Source organism: Cherax quadricarinatus, chromosome 76 (genome assembly GCF_038502225.1).
Source record: "Cherax quadricarinatus isolate ZL_2023a chromosome 76, ASM3850222v1, whole genome shotgun sequence".
NCBI classification, from domain to species: Eukaryota; Metazoa; Arthropoda; class Malacostraca; order Decapoda; family Parastacidae; genus Cherax; species Cherax quadricarinatus.
Genome location: NC_091367.1, coordinates 5,041,405 through 5,061,800, shown reverse-complemented (window position 1 = coordinate 5,061,800; position 20,396 = coordinate 5,041,405). Strand labels below are relative to the sequence as shown.

General features: G+C 44.7%; 1 protein-coding gene across 3 annotated transcripts in view; it reads right to left on the bottom strand.

The window, feature by feature from the left end:
• LOC128703694 (glucose dehydrogenase [FAD, quinone]-like) overlaps positions 1–20,396 on the bottom strand; it is a 29,189-nt gene that overhangs the window by 1,396 nt on the left and 7,397 nt on the right. For all 3 annotated transcript variants that reach the window (XR_011394136.1, XM_070101186.1, XM_070101187.1), the window contains exons 2-12: positions 20,329–20,396; positions 18,378–18,583; positions 12,390–12,579; positions 11,329–11,463; positions 10,709–10,830; positions 9,588–9,644; positions 7,613–7,726; positions 6,185–6,341; positions 5,490–5,647; positions 476–653; positions 258–331 (exon numbers count right to left, since the gene is read on the bottom strand). The exon at positions 20,329–20,396 is cut by the window's right edge and continues 77 nt beyond it. Coding sequence is in view for 2 of the 3 variants with exons in the window: in XM_070101186.1 (XP_069957287.1) it covers positions 258–331; positions 476–653; positions 5,490–5,647; positions 6,185–6,341; positions 7,613–7,726; positions 9,588–9,644; positions 10,709–10,830; positions 11,329–11,463; positions 12,390–12,579; positions 18,378–18,583; positions 20,329–20,396 (1,459 nt within the window). In the remaining variant the exon portion in view is untranslated. The remainder of the gene's footprint in view (positions 1–257; positions 332–475; positions 654–5,489; positions 5,648–6,184; positions 6,342–7,612; positions 7,727–9,587; positions 9,645–10,708; positions 10,831–11,328; positions 11,464–12,389; positions 12,580–18,377; positions 18,584–20,328) is intronic.

The following is a 20,396-nucleotide window of genomic DNA, read 5'->3' as shown; positions in this document are numbered from 1 at the left end:
TATATATATATATATATATATATATATATATATATATATATATATATATATATATATATATATATATATATATATATATCACGCGAATTACTTCTAAGAATTGTGTGAATATAAATTCACTGACGATTTATATACAATTAAGATATATATATATATATATATATATATATATATATATATATATATATATATATATATATATATATATATATATATATATATATATATATATATATATACAATGAAAGTGTGCCTACCTGCGTATATAACTCTGCTTTCAGAGTGACAGCCATGGGCGGCGTGTTACCAACAGCAACAGCCAGCTTGATCCCTGGTATAACAGACAGACTTGATCAAAAATACATTTATATGGAAGGATTTTTTTGGGGGGGGGGGAAATGACTGACCAGTCAAGAAAAAATGATATTTATTTGAGCTTCTCCAGTGCGAACAGCAACAGTCTGGTTAAACTTACCGTTAACGAGTGTTTCGACGTCGTCAGGATGGCTGAGGTAGTTAGGGTCAATGACCATGGGGTGGAGAGGGTTGCCAGATGACAGGGTGATTGAGCCACGGCTCTTGGGCCGCATTAGGTAAGGCATAATGGTCATGCCTGGTCGACCCAGCAGCGGTCCGTATTGTTGTAGGTATGTCTGTCGTAATGTTGATTATTATTATTATTATTATTATTATTATTATTATTATTATTATTATTATTATTATTATTGTTGTTGTTGTAGGTATGTCTGTCGTAATGTTGATTATTATTATTATTATTATTATTATTGTTGTTGTAGTAGGTATGTCTGTCGTAATGTTTATTATTATTATTATTATTATTATTATTATTATTATTATTATTATTATTATTATTATTATTATTATTATTATTATTATTATTGTTGTTGTAGGTATGTCTGTCGTAATGTTTATTATTATTATTATTATTATTATTATTATTATTATTATTATTATTATTATTATTATTGTTGTTGTAGGTATGTCTGTCGTAATGTGATTATTATTATTATTATTATTATTATTATTGTTGTTGTAGTAGGTATGTCTGTCGTAATGTTTATTATTATTATTATTATTATTATTATTATTATTATTATTATTATTATTATTATTATTGTTGTTGTTGTAGGTATGTCTGTCGTAATGTTGATTATTATTATTATTATTATTATTATTATTATTATTATTATTATTATTATTATTAATATTATTATTATTATTATTATTATTCGTTACTATCGTGGGAAAAACTGCTCTGTGGCAGCCACACACACACACACACACACACACACACACACAGAAAATTAGGAGAGCTTTCTGAAAAAATGGAGAAAGAGCTCTCTGTGAAATTGGAAAGGAGGTTGGAGAAGGAGACAAAGAATTGGGAGGCACAAGTCGAAACTGCAGTAGCCAAGATAAGGGTCCTAGAAGTTGAGATAAATAGGCTGAAGCGGGTTACAGGGGCAGTGACCAGAGAAGACACAGCATATGAAGCTGCGAGGCCGAACAGGAAGGAAGGAATTATGAATTATGCTAAGGTCACATCAATCTGCCAAGGAGGACCAAGGAGTGAAAGGGAAGATCAGCTGGTTGCAGATGGAGAGGGTGATAGGTCGAATGCTGAGGCACAACAAGGCTATCAAGAGCCACTGGAAAAATCAAGGGAGAAACTGACCACATACAGGCAGGATCCAGAGTCACAGAGGGTGAGGCAATGGGAGGAAGAAAGGGCAAAATCAGTGTTTATCCATGGGCTTCAGGAGAGAGAGGAAAGGACACACACTGAAAGGAAGCAGGAAGAAAGAAAGGAGATTGAGAAAATCATCACGGAAATAGGTGAAGAGATGGACGAGATTGTAAATTTTCAGAGAATAGGGGGGTACTCGAAGGGGAGAAAACGACCAATCAAGCTGATTCTCAGGACGGAAACAGTGCGGAACAGGATCCTCCAAGAGAAACCACGATTGAAATACTCGGAAGAGTACAAGAGGGTGTTCCTAGACAGAGACAGAACAAAATCAGAACGACAGCAGCTGAGGGAGAGGACAAAAAAGCGAAAGGAGCTAGGAAAAGAGACAAGGAGGGAACCAGCAGAGGTCAGTCAGAGCAGGACAGAACAGCAAGGGCAAGCACACACACAACTACTCTCAGAACCATACAACCTATCACACCATCCCAACACACACTACAATCCATACCCACAGCCTCCACCCAACACCGAGCTATAGAATCCCACAGTATGCCACCAGGTCTCCCACCCTCACAGGCCCCCCAAACCACAGTGTTGGAAAGGAAACTGAAGGTATGGTACACAAACGCTGATGGAATAACAAATAAGTGGGAGGAGTGGCACGAAAGAGTCAAAGAAGCATCACCGGACATCATAGCTCTCACAGAAACCAAGCTTACAGGTATGATAACAGATGCCATCTTTCCAACGGGATACCAAATCCTGAGGAAAGATAGAGGGAACAGGGGGGGGTGGAGGAGTGGCGTTGCTGATCAAAAATCGCTGGAATTTTGATGAGCTGGAGAGAGGAGATAGCGGAGAAGAAAGTGATTACATAGTGGGAACACTTCACTCTGGAGGTCCCAAGGTGGTAATAGCAGTGATGTATAACCCACCACAGAACAGCAGGAGGCCAAGGCAAGAGTACGACGAGAGCAATAGAGCGATGGTTGACACACTGGCTAGAGTGGCCAGAAGAGCTCATGCAAGCAGGGCAAAGCTCCTGATCATGGGTGACTTTAACCACAAGGAGATCGATTGGGAGAACTTGGACCCACATGGGGGCCAAGATACATGGAGGGCTAAGATGATGGAGGTGGTACTGGAGAACTTCATGTACCAACACGTAAGGGACACTACAAGAGAGAGAGGAGAGGATGAACCAGCAAGGCTGGACTTAGTATTCACCTTCAGTAGTGCAGATATCGAGGACATCACATATGAAAGACCCCTTGGGGCCAGTGACCATGTGGTTTTAAGCTTCGAATACACAGTAGAGCTACAAGTGGAGGGAGAAGCAGGAAGGCCAGGACGAATGAAGCCAAACTACAAGAAAGGGGACTACACAGGAATGAGGAACTACCTGAACGGGGTTCAGTGGGACAGAGAACTGGCAGGGAAGCCAGTTAATGAGATGATGGAATATGTAGCAACAAAATGCAAGGAGGCTGAGGAGAGGTTTGTACCCAAGGGTAACAGGAGTAATGAAAAAGCCAGGATGAGCCCATGGTTTACCCAAAGGTGCAGGGAGGCAAAAACCAAGTGTGCTAGGGAATGGAAGAAATATAGAAGGCAAAGGACCCAGGAGAATAAGGAGAACAGTCGTAGAGCCAGAAACGAATATGCACAGATAAGAAGGGAGGCCCAAAGACAATATGAAAATGACATAGCAGCGAAAGCCAAATCTGACCCGAAACTGTTGTACCGCCACATCAGGAGGAAAACAACAGTCAAGGACCAGGTAATCAGGCTAAGGAAGGAAGGAGGAGAGACAACAGGAAATGACCGTGAAGTATGTGAAGAACTCAACAAGAGATTCAAAGAAGTGTTCACAGAGGAGACAGAAGGGACTCCAGAAAGACGGAGAGGTGGGGCACACCACCAAGTGGTGGACACAGTGCACACAACCGAGGAAGAAGTGAAGAGGCTTCTGAGTGAGCTAGATACCTCAAAGGCAATGGGGCCAGATAACATCTCCCCATGGGTATTGAGAGAGGGAGCAGAGGCGCTATGTGTACCCCTAACAACAATATTCAATACATCTATCGAAACAGGGAGATTGCCTGAGGCATGGAAGACAGCAAATGTAGTCCCAATCTTTAAAAAAGGAGACAGACATGAAGCATTAAACTACAGACCAGTGTCACTGACATGTATAGTATGCAAAATCATGGAGAAGATTATCAGGAGAAGAGTGGTGGAACACCTAGAAAGGAATGATCTCATCAACAGCAGCCAGCATGGTTTCAGGGACGGGAAATCCTGTGTCACAAACCTACTGGAGTTCTATGACATGGTGACAGCAGTAAGACAAGAGAGAGAGGGGTGGGTGGATTGCATTTTCTTGGACTGCAAGAAGGCGTTTGACACAATTCCACACAAGAGATTGGTGCAAAAACTGGAGGACCAAGCAGGGATAACAGGGAAGGCACTACAATGGATCAGGGAATACTTGTCAGGAAGACAGCAGCGAGTCATGGTACGTGGCGAGGTGTCAGAGTGGGCACCTGTGACCAGCGGGGTCCCGCAGGGGTCAGTCCTAGGACCAGTGCTGTTTCTGGTATTTGTGAACGACATGACGGAAGGAATAGACTCTGAGGTGTCCCTGTTTGCAGATGACGTGAAGTTGATGAGAAGAATACACTCGATCGAAGACCAGGCAGAACTACAAAGGGATCTGGACAGGCTGCAGACCTGGTCCAGCAATTGGCTCCTGGAGTTCAATCCCACCAAGTGCAAAGTCATGAAGATTGGGGAAGGGCAAAGAAGGCCGCAGACGGAGTACAGTCTAGGGGGTCAGAGACTACAAACCTCACTCAAGGAAAAAGATCTTGGGGTGAGTATAACACCAGGCACATCTCCTGAAGCGCACATCAACCAAATAACTGCTGCAGCATATGGGCGCCTAGCAAACCTCAGAACAGCATTCCGACATCTTAATAAGGAATCGTTCAGGGCCCTGTACACCGTATACGTTAGGCCCATATTGGAGTATGCGGCACCAGTTTGGAACCCACACCTAGCCAAGCACGTAAAGAAACTAGAGAAAGTGCAAAGGTTTGCAACAAGACTAGTCCCAGAGCTAAGAGGTATGTCCTACGAGGAGAGGTTAAGGGAAATCAACCTGACGACACTGGAGGACAGGAGAGATAGGGGGGACATGATAACGACATACAAAATACTGAGAGGAATTGACAAGGTGGACAAAGACAGGATGTTCCAGAGATTGGACACAGTAACAAGGGGACACAGTTGGAAGCTGAAGACACAGATGAATCACAGGGATGTTAGGAAGTATTTCTTCAGCCACAGAGTAGTCAGTAAGTGGAATAGTTTGGGAAGCGATGTAGTGGAGGCAGGATCCATACATAGCTTTAAGCAGAGGTATGATAAAGCTCACGGCTCAGGGAGAGTGACCTAGTAGCGATCAGTGAAGAGGCGGGGCCAGGAGCTCGGACTCGACCCCCGCAACCTCAACTAGGTGAGTACAACTAGGTGAGTACACACACACACACACACACACACACACACACACAGGGATGTTAGGAAGTACTTCTTCAGTCATAGAGTTGTCAGGAAGTGGAACAATCTAGGGAGTGATGTAGTGGAGGCAGGACCCATACATAACTTAAAGTAGAGGTACGATAACGCCCCTGGAACAGGGAGAGAATGGACCTAGCAGCAACCAGCGAAGAGGCGGGACCAGGAGCTGTGACTAGCCCCCTGCAACCACACTCACCCTGGTGTCCAGACCCAGAGCAGAGGCTGCCAGCAGACCTTCCTGCGCTAGACCAGACGAGATCATAAAGAGCTGCACGTCAGGCCAGTTCTGGTCTTCGTAGCCGTGCACCCGTGCCCAGCCGTGCGCGAAGTCACCCAGGGGCGTGGCGTACGTTCCTGTCCGTGGGGTGAACATCAAGTAAGGAAGTGGTAAGCGTCGGAACGTTTATGTTTTACGAATACGTGCGTTTTAAGAAATGGTTTGGAATACGTCAGATAGTTTTAAAGACTGAACATGGCTGTTTGAGACTGATCTGAACATGGCTGTTTGAGACTGATCTGAACATGGCTGTTTGAGACTGATCTGAACATGGCTGTTTGAGACTGATCTGAACATGGCTGTTTGAGACTGATCTGAACATGGCTGTTTGAGACTGATCTGAACATGGCTGTTTGAGACTGATCTGAACATGGCTGTTTGAGACTGATCTGAACATGGCTGTTAGAGACTGATCTGAACATGGCTGTTTGAGACTGATCTGAACATGGCTGTTAGAGACTGATCTGAACATGGCTGTTTGAGACTGATCTGAACATGGCTGTTTGAGACTGATCTGAACATGGCTGTTTGAGACTGATCTGAACATGGCTGTTTGAGACTGATCTGAACATGGCTGTTAGAGACTGATCTGAACATGGCTGTTAGAGACTGACCTGAGCGGTGGTGGACATAATTACTGAGCATGGCCGGGTCAATGGCACCTAGGATATTATTCTCAGAGAGACGCGGCAGGTTCCAGCTGAGTCCGTAGAGACACATATGGTCCTGCAGGTTCTGACCTACACCTGGCAGGTCAGTTACCACCTTCACCTGACCCCAACGGAGAGAAGATCAGGAGAGGCGAGGTTAGATCAAGTTAGGTAACGTTAGGTGAGGTTAGGAGTCTGGACCACTGGCGGACCTACATTTTTAGGGCCCTAGGTAACGTTAGGTGAGGTTAGGCGTCTGGACCACTGGCGGACCTACATTTTTAGGGCCCTAGGTAACGTTAGGTGAGGTTAGGCGTCTGGACCACTGGCGGACCTACATTTTTAGGGCCCTAGGTAACGTTAGGTGAGGTTAGGCGTCTGGACCACTGGCGGACCTACATTTTTAGGGCCCTAGGTAACGTTAGGTGAGGTTAGGCGTCTGGACCACTGGCGGACCTACATTTTTAGGCCCTTAGGTAACGTTAGGTGAGGTTAGGCGTCTGGACCACTGGCGGACCCACATTTTTAGGGCCCTGAGGCTTAAGGGGCACGTATATTCCCCCGTCTTCTAATAATACAATTGTCATCAAAAATTTGTTAAGTTATACCATGAATTAAGGAAAGATCCTGGACTTCACCTTACCAAACAGACAAAGAAAATGTGATAATAATTATGGGCAAGGTAGATTATACTGGAAAAATTAACATGTTATTAGAAGACGGAGGGACTTACGTGGCTCCTATTAATCTCACAGTAGATCCGTCCCTGGTAAGGATAGGTAGGTGCTATATGATGGGCTAGAATATGTGAGAATATCTCTCTGACAAAATATATTCGTTATAATCTATTTATGATCTAACTGAGAAATATAGTAGTCTAGGAAATTAGAAATATATCAGAATTAAATGACTAATGAGGAATTTGAGTTATATAATGAATTACAACAGTGATGTTTGGGTCACCATACAGAGGAATGTGGATAAATGGTCCAGAAAACCGACAAGTTGATAAACTAGACACATGTGCAACGCTTGGGTTTCTTTATCGAGGAAACGTTTCGCCACACAGTGACGTCATCAGTCCTATACAAAGAAGAATGGTGATCAGAAGGAGTTTGAGGTAATTAGTCCCTCAGCCTGGAGTCGATGTAATCAACTGAGGGACTGATTACCTCAACCTCCTGATCTTCACCATTCCTCTTTGTATTGGACTGATGAAGTCACTGTGTCGCGAAACGTTTCCTTAATAAAGATACCCAAGTGTTGCCCATGTGTCTAATTTATCAGCATAGAGAGAGAAACACGGGTGAACATGTGAAAGTAAATAACAGTGAACATATGGAGAACATAAAGTAACAGTGGTGAACGCTGGATGTGGGGGGGGGGACCTACCCCGTGTTCCTGTAGGTGGAGCCGATGTCCGATTCCTGACAGCATCAGTAGCTTGGGCGACGACAGCGCTCCTGCTGATAGCAGCACTTCCCGCCGTGCTGACACCTTCTTCACCTGCGGTGGATGAAATACAACTGTGTAAACACACAGACAAAACACACACAGAGGCAGGATCCATACATAGCTTTAAGAAGAGGTATGATAAAGCTCCTGGAGCAGGGAGAGAATTGACCTTGTAGCAACCAGTGAAGAGGCAGGGCCAGGAACTGTGACTCGACATCTGTAACCACAATTAGGTGATTACACACACACACACACACACACACACACACACACACACACACACACACACACAGTGTGTGTAGTGGAGGCAGGAACCATACATAGCTTTAAGACGAGGTATGATAAAGCTAATGGAGCAGGGAGAGAGAGGACCTAGTAGCGTTCAGTGAAGGGGCGGGGCCAGGAATTGAGTCTCGACCCCTGCAACCACAATTAGGTGAGTACACACAATATGAATGGAGATGCACAGGCAAGATAACAGACAAGATAACAGAGAAGTTGCTAAAGATATGACAGGCAGCCACAGACAACTTTACTGGAAGCCACAGACATATCTCTGCTGGAAGCCACAGACATATCTCTGCTGGAAGCCACAGACATATCTCTGCTGGAAGCCACAGACATATCTCTGCTGGAAGCCACAAATATATCTCTGCTGGAAGCCACAGACATATCTCTGCTGGAAGGCACAGACATAACTCTGTTGGAAGCCACAGACATAATTCTGCTGGAAGCCACAGACATAACTCTACTGGAAGCCACAGACATAACTCTACTGGAAACCACAGACATAACACTACTGGAAGCCACAGACAATTCTGCTGGAAGCCACAGGCATAACTCTACTGGAAGCCACAGGCATAACTCTACTGGAAGCCACAGACATAACTCTACTGGAAGCCACAGACATAACACTTCTAGCCAGGAAGGGCAGTTAACACAGAGCACAAAGAAAGCTCATTGTATGCAGAGGAGTGTTATAATACAAAAAAATAAGAAGAAAGAGACATAGAAAGAAAACAGAAAAGGGAGGATGACAGAAAGCTGGTAACGAAGCTGAGGAACCAGGAACAACTACGCTAAAAAGACAGAGAATCACAAGACTGAGATGACAGCGAACAACTTAGAAACAAAATTCAAAGAAAAAACTGGGTGCTGGGTTCAAAGTAAGAGAGGGAGACGTGCAAAGTAATGCCAGGAACATTCAAAGAACTTCTTAGAGAGGAATAAAGAGGAGAGCAACATCGGGGGGGGGGGGATAAAGTAAGCAGGAGAGAATAGAGCAAAGGAGGTCGTCATACCTAAAGGGGCATTCGGCTGGGCATCACCCCGGGCACTACATGGAACAGAGGAACTTTGCGACCCATTAGCGAGGATAAACTAGGTAATAATAGGTACAAGAATACAAGTGCAACTAATGTGACATTATTATTGCGGCAACGTTTCGCTCTCCAGGAGCTTCGTCAAGCTCTTGGAGAGCGAAACGTTGCCACAATAAAATGTCACATTAGTTGCACTTGTGTCATTTAACGTATCGTGGCTAATTCTACCAACATTATAGATAATAACAGAAGCGGGAATAATTCTTTTGCTATACCTAAATGGGCGGTAAACAGGAGACACTAAACTGTAGACGAGTTTCCCTGGTTAATCTACTTGCAAGAGTAATAAATAATAAAAATATAATAAGAAGGAGAACAGTTAAGGGCGTAAAAAGTACCGGAGAGGAATTGATTCTAAGACAGATCCATCTCGCCTCAGGAGACCCAAGTTTTACGACGGTGAGACAGATGAAAGAAAACAGAAGACAGTGAAATGATTTTAGACTCTGTCATTATTATTATGTTGTTGATGATGATTATCACACAGGTATAGTTAAAAATGATTATATTTCGTCTACTGAACTACTCACCTTGCCATGGTACAGGAATTTGACTCCTACTGCTCTCTTCTCTCCGTTCATGATCACCTGTCAACATTAATAATTATTAGTAAGAGTATAACATTGCAATTATTATAATTACCGTCATATATATATCACAGTAAACAGTTGATATCACAGTATGCAGAATTACCACTGTGGAAACATAGTAGAAGTCCAAGTGCTTTCGTTATTTCAAGCACTTTCTTGATAATGTGAGAAATCACGAAAGCGCTAGAATTCAGTTTTTTTCGTGATATCACCTGTTTACTGTGATCTTATTTGCATATATATATATATATATATATATATATATATATATATATATATATATATATATATATATATATATATATATATATATATATATATATATATTAAATATGGAAGGTCAGCAGGTCAGGAGGACGAATAAGTACTAGTAAATGACCTTGAGGAGATAAAAGTGTAAAAAGGAAGGAGAGAAGAGAAGAGCACAAGACACAGAGCTCTCATGAAATACAAATATGAGGAGATAATTGCATCTATGTGGATAGTAAAGCTGGTTCTTAAGACTCCTGGAAGCTGTAACAACAGCCTCATAACAACGAAAGAGGAATTTTAAGAAGGAAGAACATTAAAGTCTCTTATTTAGTCCAACTTTTTTAGGTGTCCTTCTTTCTTTTATATCCCTCTTTCGTTCTAAGTGGAAATGCCAACTTTGACTCAGTCTGTATTACAGAAGATCGGGCAGAGGAGTGACAATCCACCACCAAACAACAGGAGGCCAAGGGAGTCTACCTGAGGTTATTCCGGGAAGGAGTACGGATTAGAATAACAGGAGAATGAGTAACATAATGAAAAGTGAGAAGGCAAAAAGAAATATAGCTAAACTCGTAGTACTAGGAGATTCTAACCATAAGATTATTATTATTATTATTATTATTATTATTATTATTATTATTATTATTATTATTATTATTATTATTATTGTATGAACATGTAGGTGGCCATACAACGCCTGTGTGAATTGGGAGGTAATAAGATTTCATCCAAGGAAGAGAACGATAGCTCAATTTCCTCGGATCAGGAGCCACTGGCCGGCATGACTGCACCTGTAGGGGGCCACGTACCTTCAAAACAGTGGCACCTGTTACCACGTGCAGGTTTATCCTGTTGGTAACGGGAGCCAGGTAGGCCCGGGCGGTGTGCCAGCGTTCTCCGTTCTTGATGGTGTACTCTGTTCTAGAGAACCCTGGAAGAACACCAGAACAGTGAGAGGGGAGAGAGAGAGAGACAACAGACAGATAGCAGAGAGACAGAGAAAACAGAGAGACAACAGAGAGCGAGAGAGAGAAGAGACAAAGAGTGACAGACTCCAAAACATACCCTGTGCCCTTCTTTTTAACGATATTTACATAAGAACAAAATAGCATAAGACAGAAGAAGCACTGCAGGAGGCTTACTGGACCATGTTAGGCAGGTCCAAGTCACCTATTGGCCTAAGCCACTCAGTGACATTTACAGCTTGAGTAGACAGTGTGTTCCAGTGCTCCACAACACAGCATCAAAGTGAATCCGGTATCAAACAAGCCAAACAAATGGCATATAGTACCTAGGACTGTCATAGATCCCAGTGAATGAAGCAATCCCAGCAGTGACTCTGTTGTCATTACAAACTAACGAAAGATAGTTTCTCTTTCAACTTCAGTAGGTAGTGTGTTCCAGTATTACTAGTTCCAGTATTACTTACCTATCTGTTCAGGTCCGCTGGGGTCGATGACGGGGAAGCCCAGGTGTTGACCAGCCTTCAGGAAGACACTTGTCACACCATGGTTGCCTGGATCAGGTGTGACAGGTAAGGGACCCTCCCGTCCATGGTAGTTCTCTGAAACATGGAACAGATACCTGGTTCACCTAGCGCTGTAGAGATAGGTCAATGCACCGTTTTGGCAAGTATCCTAAGCTGGACTAGAAAACGTGATAGTATAACATTGCACACAACTAGCAAAGTGTGGGGTAGGGTGAAAGAGGAAATAACAACAACAACAACAACAACAACAACAACAACAACAACAACAACAACAACAACAACAACAACAATAATAATAATAATAATAATAATAATAATAATAATAATAATAATAATAATAATATATCTTTATCTTTACAAGTACATGATACAACTTACACAGACCATAGCTGACATCAATGACATAATATATAGGAAGAAAAAGGGCGAGATATTCCCTTGTACACTCGCTACCTTTGTAGATGAATGGTTCAGAGAACCGACATGTTGATAAATTAGACACATGTGCAACTCTTGGGTATCTTTATTGAGGAAACGTTTCGCCACACAGTGGCTTCATCAGTCCATACAAAGGAGAATCTTGAATAACAGGAGGAGAATGAGGTAATCAGTCCCTCAACCTTGAATCGATGTGGTCAGTCCATCACAAAACCCACATTAAGCCAACAATAAGCCCACTAACTCACTACACATACGAAGGATGGGTAAGACTCCTTACATCGTGTTACAAGACTGCTGTTACGGTAATACCTAATTTACTAGTCTTGTAAACATACTAGATAAAATGAATATGGCATATAGAAATTAATTATGGGAAAGCAGTAGGTGCTAGCGATCATATGGTAATAATCTGAGTACCTCTTTACCTGTTGAAACATCAGCTACCCAGCTGGAACACCACAATATACAATCACAAAACACGTATCTTCCAGGAGCTGTGACTCGACCTCTGCAACCTCAACTAGATGAGCACACGTAACATCAGGATAAAGCTGACTTACCCGTGTCACCTCTAAGAGTTCCCCTGTAGCTCTCAGCCTTCTTGAAGAAAGGCAGGACCGACTGGTAGTCCCAGCCAGGTAGTCCCATCGAGGCCCAGTAGTCGTAGTCTCGCCTATTGCCCCTGACGTACAGCATCCCGTTGATGGTTGACGACCCTCCCAGTACTCTACCCTGAGGTACTGGACTACTCTGTGCGATAATACTCTTATTATTATTATTATTATTATTATTATTATTATTATTATTATTATTATTATTATTATTATTATTATTATACCACAGCAACGACAAAAACAACAACTACTGCTACTACTATTACTACTAGTATTTCTGCTATTACTACAGCTACTACCATTACTATTAATACTAATATTGAAAATGCTTTTGCGCAGTATTTTTTAAGCACAAAGAGGTAGAGTGATCCTGAATACAAGAAAAAATGCATTTATCGTCATTTATCCAGTGACTGTCTTACCAGAAACATTATTAAGACATGACAGTGTTGAGATGACCCTCTGACCTGTCTGTGTATGATCCACACTCTGCCTTGTATGTGTATACTGATCTGTGTGTGGATCAACTGTTGTCTGGATCAACTGTTGTGGCTCAACTGTTGTCTGGATCAACTGATGTCTGGATCAACTGTTATCTGGATCAGTTGTTGTGTGGGTCAACTGTTGTCTGGATCAGCTGTTTCCTGGATCAACTCTTGTGTGGATCATCTGTTGCCTGGATCAACTGTTGTGTGGATCAGCTGTTGCCTGGATCAACTGTTGCCTGGATCAACTGTTGCCTGGATCAGTTGTTGTGTGGATCAGCTGTTGCTTGGATCAACTGTTGCCTGGATCAACTGTTGCCTGGTTCAAATGTTGTATGGATCAACTGTTGTGTGGATCAGCTGTTGCCTGGATCAACTGTTGCCTGGATCAACTGTTGCCTGGATCAACTGTTGCCTGGATCAACTGTTGCCTGGATCAGTTGTTGTGTGGATCAGCTGTTGCTTGAATCAACTGTTGCCTGGATCAACTGTTGCCTGGTTCAAATGTTGTATGGATCAACTGTTGTGTGGATCAGCTGTTGCCTGGATCAACTGTTGCCTGGATCAACTGTTGCCTGGTTCAAATGTTGTGTGGATCAACTGTTGTGTGGATCAGCTGTTGCCTGGATCAACTGTTGCCTGGTTGAACTGTTGTATGGATCAGCTGTTGCCTGGATCAACGTCTGTTAACGGACTCTTGCACTTGCAAGAAACAGCGCGCAAAGAAACGTGCGAAGCCAAACACACAACATCTCGCTCTGTTTGGGGCTTGATCACGGCTAGATAGAGCTTCATAAAAGAAAGAATTGCTGCAAGCTCCACACAGAGCAAGTCACGTAACGACAAATGCTACCGCTTCAACCTGTCTATAAGCCTTTTTAGTACTGCACCCAAATACACAGCCTTGGGGGACCCCGCTGGGTACACTTGCCCATTTTCACTCTCCCAAATCACCGTGAGTCTCTGCTTTCCAGCCATCATGAATTCGCTTAACCACCAGTTGTTACCTCTACGTTAGTGTTGCAGTTTTGCTAGCCCACTCAGCTCACACTCTGAGGTCCGGAGATCGATCCCCGGTACGGCTGGATACATAAGGACGTGTTTCCATAATACACCTGCTGTTTCTGTTCACCTAACAGCAAATAGGTACCTGGGTGTTAGTCGACTGGTGTGGGTCGCATCCTGGGACAGAACTGACCGTATTTGCCCAAAATACTTTATATAACAAAGGGCTTTCTATATAGTAGTATGTCATTGATGTCAGTTATGGTCTGTATAAGATGGACCATGTACTTGTAGAAATATTGTAAGGTTTCTTTCAGTGAGGCAGTGAATCGACTGTCTACCTTACTTGCACTGTCCAAGTTACGCCCGTCTGACGTAAGGAGGGTCTCGTTTGCGATGTTAGACGTAGGGCTCCGTGTGGTCAGCCTCGTTTAGGCGTTGATTGGTAACTTAATTAAAAGAGTTAGGAGCAAGTTGTCTTGACCAGTGAGGCTGTCAGGCTGGATGCTCTCTGGAGGGTGGGGGGCGTGGCTCTTGATCCAGGGTGGGTTTCCTGTCGTATTCCATCAGGCAGGATGGTTTACTTGTCATATGCCATCGTTTGATGTCTGGGAGGGAGTGTGTGTGTGTGTGTGTGTGGTAGTGGTTTTGGAGGTGGTAGTGGCTGTGTTTCTGGCTTTGCTAGTAGTGGTGGTTCTGGAGGTGGTAGTGGTTGTGGTTCTGGCTTTGCTAGTAGTGGTGGTTCTGGAGGTGGTAGTGGTTGTGGTTCTGGCTTTGCTAGTAGTGGTGGTTCTGGAGGTGGTAGTGGTTGTGGTTCTGGCTTTGCTAGTAGTGGTGGTTCTGGAGGTGGTTGCAGTTGTGGTTACGATCTGCCATCACCGCAAACGCCAGCGTAGCGACTTTCGTTGTCTCCTCCCCCCCGGAAGCTGCGGCGTCAGCATTCACACCTGCATGTGACTATCACATTTCGGTCCACCTGGCCAGTCATTCTCGAGGCCGCAACACCTCCTTGCTGCCCATCACTTCTGACTACAGTGAAAGTCATCACTGCCGCCCCCCGCGTATTGCATAACCTGATTGCCACCTCAGCTGGGAAGATAACTCAGTAGGGCTCCGGGCTGAGACAATTCGAAGCTAAGGACATACATTTACATGGAGAGTTATAGCAGTTTCCGCTTGTTAGATTGTAGCTCCTGGATCCCTTCCCTCACGTAGCTTTCGTGCCTCGTGTGGGGTAATTTGCTGTGGTAGATGTGTGTGTGTACTCACCTATTTGTACTCACCTATTTGCGGTTGCAGGGGTCGAGTCACAGCTCCTGGCCCCGCCTCTTCGCTGATTGCTACTAGGTCCTCTCTCTCCCTGCCTCTCCTCGCCTTAAAACTATGTATGGTTCCTGCCTCCACCACATCACTTTCTAGGCTATTCCATGGCCTGACTACTCTATGACTGAAGAAATACTTCCTAACATCCCTTTGATTCATCTGAGTCTTCAACTTCCAATTGTGACCTCTTGTGTCTGTGTCCCATCTCTGGAACATCCCGTCTTTGTCCACCTCGTCTATTCCGCGCAGTATTTTATATGTCGTTATCATGTCTCCCCTGACCCTCCTGGCCTCCAGTGTCGTCAGGCCGATTTCCCTCAACCTTTCTTCATAGGACAATCCCCGTAGCTCTGGGACTAGTCTTGTTGCAAACCTTTGCACTTTCTCTAATTTCTTGACGTGCTTGACTAGGTGTGGATTCCAAACTGGTGCTGCATACTCCAGTATGGGCCTGACGTAGATGGTATACAGTGTCTTAAACGAATCCTTACTGAGGTATCGGAACGCTATCCGTAGGTTTGCCAGGCGCCCGTATGCTGCAGCAGTTATCTGATTGATGTGCGCCTCAGGAGATATGCTCGGTGTTATACTCACCCCCAGATCTTTTTCCTTGAGTGAGGTTTGCAGTCTTTGGCCATCTAAACTATATTGTGTCTGCGGTCTTCTTTGCCCTTCCCCAATCTTCATGGCTTTGCATTTGGCAGGGTTAAATTCAAGGAGCCAGTTGCTGGACCAGGCTTGTAGCCTGTCCAGGTCTCTTTGTAGTCCTGCCTGATCCTCGTCCGATTTGATTCTTCTCATTAACTTCACATCATCTGCAAACAAGGACACTTCTGAGTCTATCCCTTCCGTTATGTCGTTCACGTATACCAAGAACAGCACAGGTCCTAGGACTGACCCCTGTGGAACCCCGCTTGTCACAGGCGCCCACTCTGACACCTCGTCGCGTACCATGACTCGTTGTTGCCTCCCTGTCAGATATTCTCTGATCCATTGCAGTGCCTTTCCTGTTATGTGTGCCTGGTCCTCTAGCTTTTGCAGTAACCTCTTGTGAGGAACTGTGTCGAAGGCCTTCTTGCAGTCCAAAAATACGCAGTCGATCCACCCCTCTCTCTCTTGTCTTACTTCTGTCACCTTGTCATAAAACTCTAGTAGGTTTGTGACACAGGATTTTCCTTCCCTGAAACCGTGCTGGTTGTCAATTATACAGTTGTTTCTTTCCAGGTGCCCCACCACTCTCCTCCTGATGATCTTCTCCATGACCTTGCATACTATACACGTTAGTGATACAGGTCTGTAGTTTAGTGCCTCATGTCTGTCTCCCTTTTTAAAAATTGGGACTACATTTGTGTGTGTGTGTGTGTGTGTGTGTGTGTGTGTGTGTGTGTGTACTCACCTATTTGTACTCACCTATTTGTGGTTGCAGGGGTCGAGTCCTAGCTCCTGGCCCCGCCTCTTCACCGGTTGCTACTAGGCCCTCTCTCTCCCCGCTCCATGAGCTTTATCAAACCTCGTCTTAAAACTGTGTATGGTTCCTGCCTCCACTACGTCATTTTCTAGGCTATTCCACTGCCTTACAACTCTATGACTGAAGAAATACTTCCTACTATCTCTCTGACTCATTTGTGTCTTCAACTTCCAATTGTGGCCTCTTGTTTCTGTGTCCCCTCCCTGGAACATCCTGTCCTTGTCCACCTTGTCTATTCCACGCAGTATTTTATATGTCGTTATCATGTCTCCCCTGACCCTCCTGTCCTCCAGTGTCGTCAGGCCGATTTCCCTTAATCTTTCTTCATAGGACATTCCCCTTAGCTCTGGAACTAACCTTGTTGCAAACCTTTGTACTTTCTCTAGTTTCTTGACGTGCTTTATCAAGTGCGGGTTCCAAACAGGTGCTGCATACTCCAGTATGGGCCTGACATACACGGTGTACAGTGTCTTGAATGATTCCTTACTAAGGTATCGGAATGCTGTTCTCAGGTTTGCCAGGCGCCCATATGCTGCAGCAGTTATCTGATTGATGTGTGCTTCCGGAGACATGCTCGGTGTTATACTCACCCCAAGATCTTTCTCCTTGAGTGAGGTTTGCAGTCTTTGGCCACCTAGCCTATACTCTGTCTGTGGTCTTCTGTGCCCTTCCCCTATCTTCATGTGTGTGTGTGTGTGTGTGTGTGTGTGTGTGTGTGTGTGTGTGTGTGTGTGTGTGTTTGTGTGTGTGTGTGTTTGTGTGTGTGTGTGTGTGTGTGTATGTGTGTGTGTGTTTGTGTGAGTGTGTGTATGTGTGTGTGTGTGTGTGTGTGTGTGTGTGTGTGTACTCACCTAGTTGTACTCACCTAGTTGAGGTTGCGGGGGTCGAGTCCGAGCTCCTGGCCCCGCCTCTTCACTGATCGCTACTAGGTCACTCTCCCTGAGCCGTGAGCTTTATCATACCTCTGCTTAAAGCTATGTATGGATCCTGCCTCCACTACATCGCTTCCTAAACTATTCCACTTACTGACTACTCTGTGGCTGAAAAAATACTTCCTAACATCCCTGTGATTCATCTGTGTCTTCAGCTTCCAACTGTGTCCCCTTGTTACTGTGTCCAATCTCTGGAACATCCTGTCTTTGTCCACCTTGTCAATTCCTCTCAGTATTTTGTAAGTCGTTATCATGTCCCCCTATCTCTCCTGTCCTCCAGTGTCGTCAGGTTGATTTCCCTTAACCTCTCCTCGTAGGACATACCTCTTAGCTCTGGGACTAATCTTGTTGCAAACCTTTGCACTTTCTCTAGTTTCTTCACGTGCTTGGCTAGGTGTGGGTTCCAAACTGGTGCCGCATACTCCAATATGGGCCTAACGTACACGGTGTACATGGTCCTGAATGTGTGTGTGTGTGTGTGTGTGTGTGTGTGTGTGTGTGTGTTTTCGGCTCTGATAATGGCGCGAGTTGAGGCGAAACAACGTCGTAAATTTCACTTACCTAACAAGGTGCCAAAGGTGCCGCTTACTAAAGGAGCCATGGGTGTCACTAAAGGTGCCCAAGGGTGTCACTAAAGGTGCCATGGGTGTCACTAAAGGTGCCCAAGGGTGCCACTAAAGGTGCCAAGAGTGCTACTAAAGGTGCCAAGGGCGCTACTTACCCTGTTAGTATAGCTCCTCAGAGCATAGCGCTGAGGGTGGAGGCGGAAGTTCCAGTTACTTTCGCTGGGGAAGTAGAAAACCCTGCTGAGTCCTGGCACTAGACTCTCCGGGGGCGGCGCCCCCCCGGCCTCCAGCAGCAGCACCCTCCACGACGCTACCTCCGACAGCCTGGAGGCCAGCACGCAACCTGCTGTACCTCCACCCACTGTACCACCCACATCACCCACCCAGGGTGCAGGAGGGGTGGGGAAGGGAAAGAGGGAGGGAGCAAGGGAGGGAAGGAGGGAGGGAAGAAGGGAGTGAGAGGGAAGGAATGAGGGGGAGAGAGTGAGAGGGAGGGAATGAGAGGAAGGGAGTGAGAAGAAGGGAGTCAGAGGGAGGGAATGAGAGGAAGGGAGTGAGAAAAAGGGAGTCAGAGGGAGGGAATGAGAGGAAGGGAGTGAGAAGAAGGGAGTCAGAGGGAGGGAATGAGAGGAAGGGAGTGAGAAGAAGGGAGTGAGAAAAGGGAGTGAGAGGGAGGAAGTGAGAAAAGGGAATGAGAGGGAGGGAGTGAGAGGGAGGGAGGGAGAGAGAGTGAGAGGGAGGGAGGGTAGGAGGGAGAGAGAGTGAGAGGGAGGGTAGGAGAGGGAGGGAGGGAGAAAGAGTGAGAGGGAGGGAGTGAGAGGGAGGGAGGGAGGGAGAGAGAGTGAGAGGGAGTCAATGAGAGGGAGGGAGTGAGAGGGAGAGAGTGAGAGGGAGGGAATGAGAGGGAGGGAATGAGAGGAGTGAGAGGGAGGGAATGAAAGGAGTGAGAGGGAGGGAATGAGAGGAAGGGAGTCAGAAGAAGGGAGTGAGAGGGAGGAAGTGAGAAAAGGGAATGGGAGGGAGAGGGTAGTGAGAGGGAGATATAGGGGAGATAGGGAGAGATAAAGGAAAAAATGTATATTAATTGATATTAAGGGAGAGGTCAGAGGTCAGACATAGTTCAGAGGTCAGGGTTCAAAGATCATAGCTACGAGGTCAGAGGTTTGATTTCAGAGGTCATACTTCTGAGGTTAGAGGTCAGGGCTGAGAAGTCAAGCTTTAGAGGTCAGGGCTGAGAAGTCAAGCTTTAGAGGTCAGGGCTCAGGGGTCAAGCTTCAGAGGTCAAGCTTCAGAGGTCAGAACTCAGAGGTCATGGTACAGAGGTCAATGCTCAGAGGTCAAACTTCAGAGGTCAAGGTTCAGAAGTCAGGGTTTAGAGGTCAGGGTTTAGAGGTCAGGGTGCAGAGGTCCGGGTACAGAGGTCAGAGCTCAGAGGCCAAGTTTCAGAGGTCAAGGTTCAGAGGTCAGGGTACAGAGGTCAAGGTTCAGAAGTCAGGGTTTAGAGGTCAGGGTTTAGAGATGAGGGTACAGAGGTCCGGGTACAGAGGTCAGGGCTCAGAGGCCAAGTTTCAGAGGTCAAGGTTCAGAAGTCAGGGTTCAGAGGTCAGGGTTCAGAGGTCAGGGTACAGAGGTCAGGGTTCAGAGGTCAGGGTACAGAGGTCAGGGCTCAGAGGTCAGGGTCCATAAATTAAGCATATAAATTAAATACACAGTATACAAATCATCATACAAATCAAGAAACTAATACAAATCAGTTCACAAAAAATACAAAACATGATAACTTTAACATATAAATTTTAAAGAGTTTATATACATGTGAATGTTTATAAATGTCAAGAATATATACACTGAGAGGTGTCTCACTCAGTATATATATATATATATATATATATATATATATATATATATATATATATATATATATATATATATATATATATATATATATATATATATATATATATATATACATATACACACACGACAAACATTGTCTCTAATTTCGCCTGTTTGCGAATTGTTAAGTATATATATAACAGTGATTCCCTCGCCTGACCCTTATTTTTTCTGTGAACTCTGACCTTTTTCTCTCCCTTGTGACCTTACCGATGATGAAGTCGTACTCAGGAAGGAGGACGGGCGGTGGGAGGTATTCTCCCTGGTATGCTCCACGG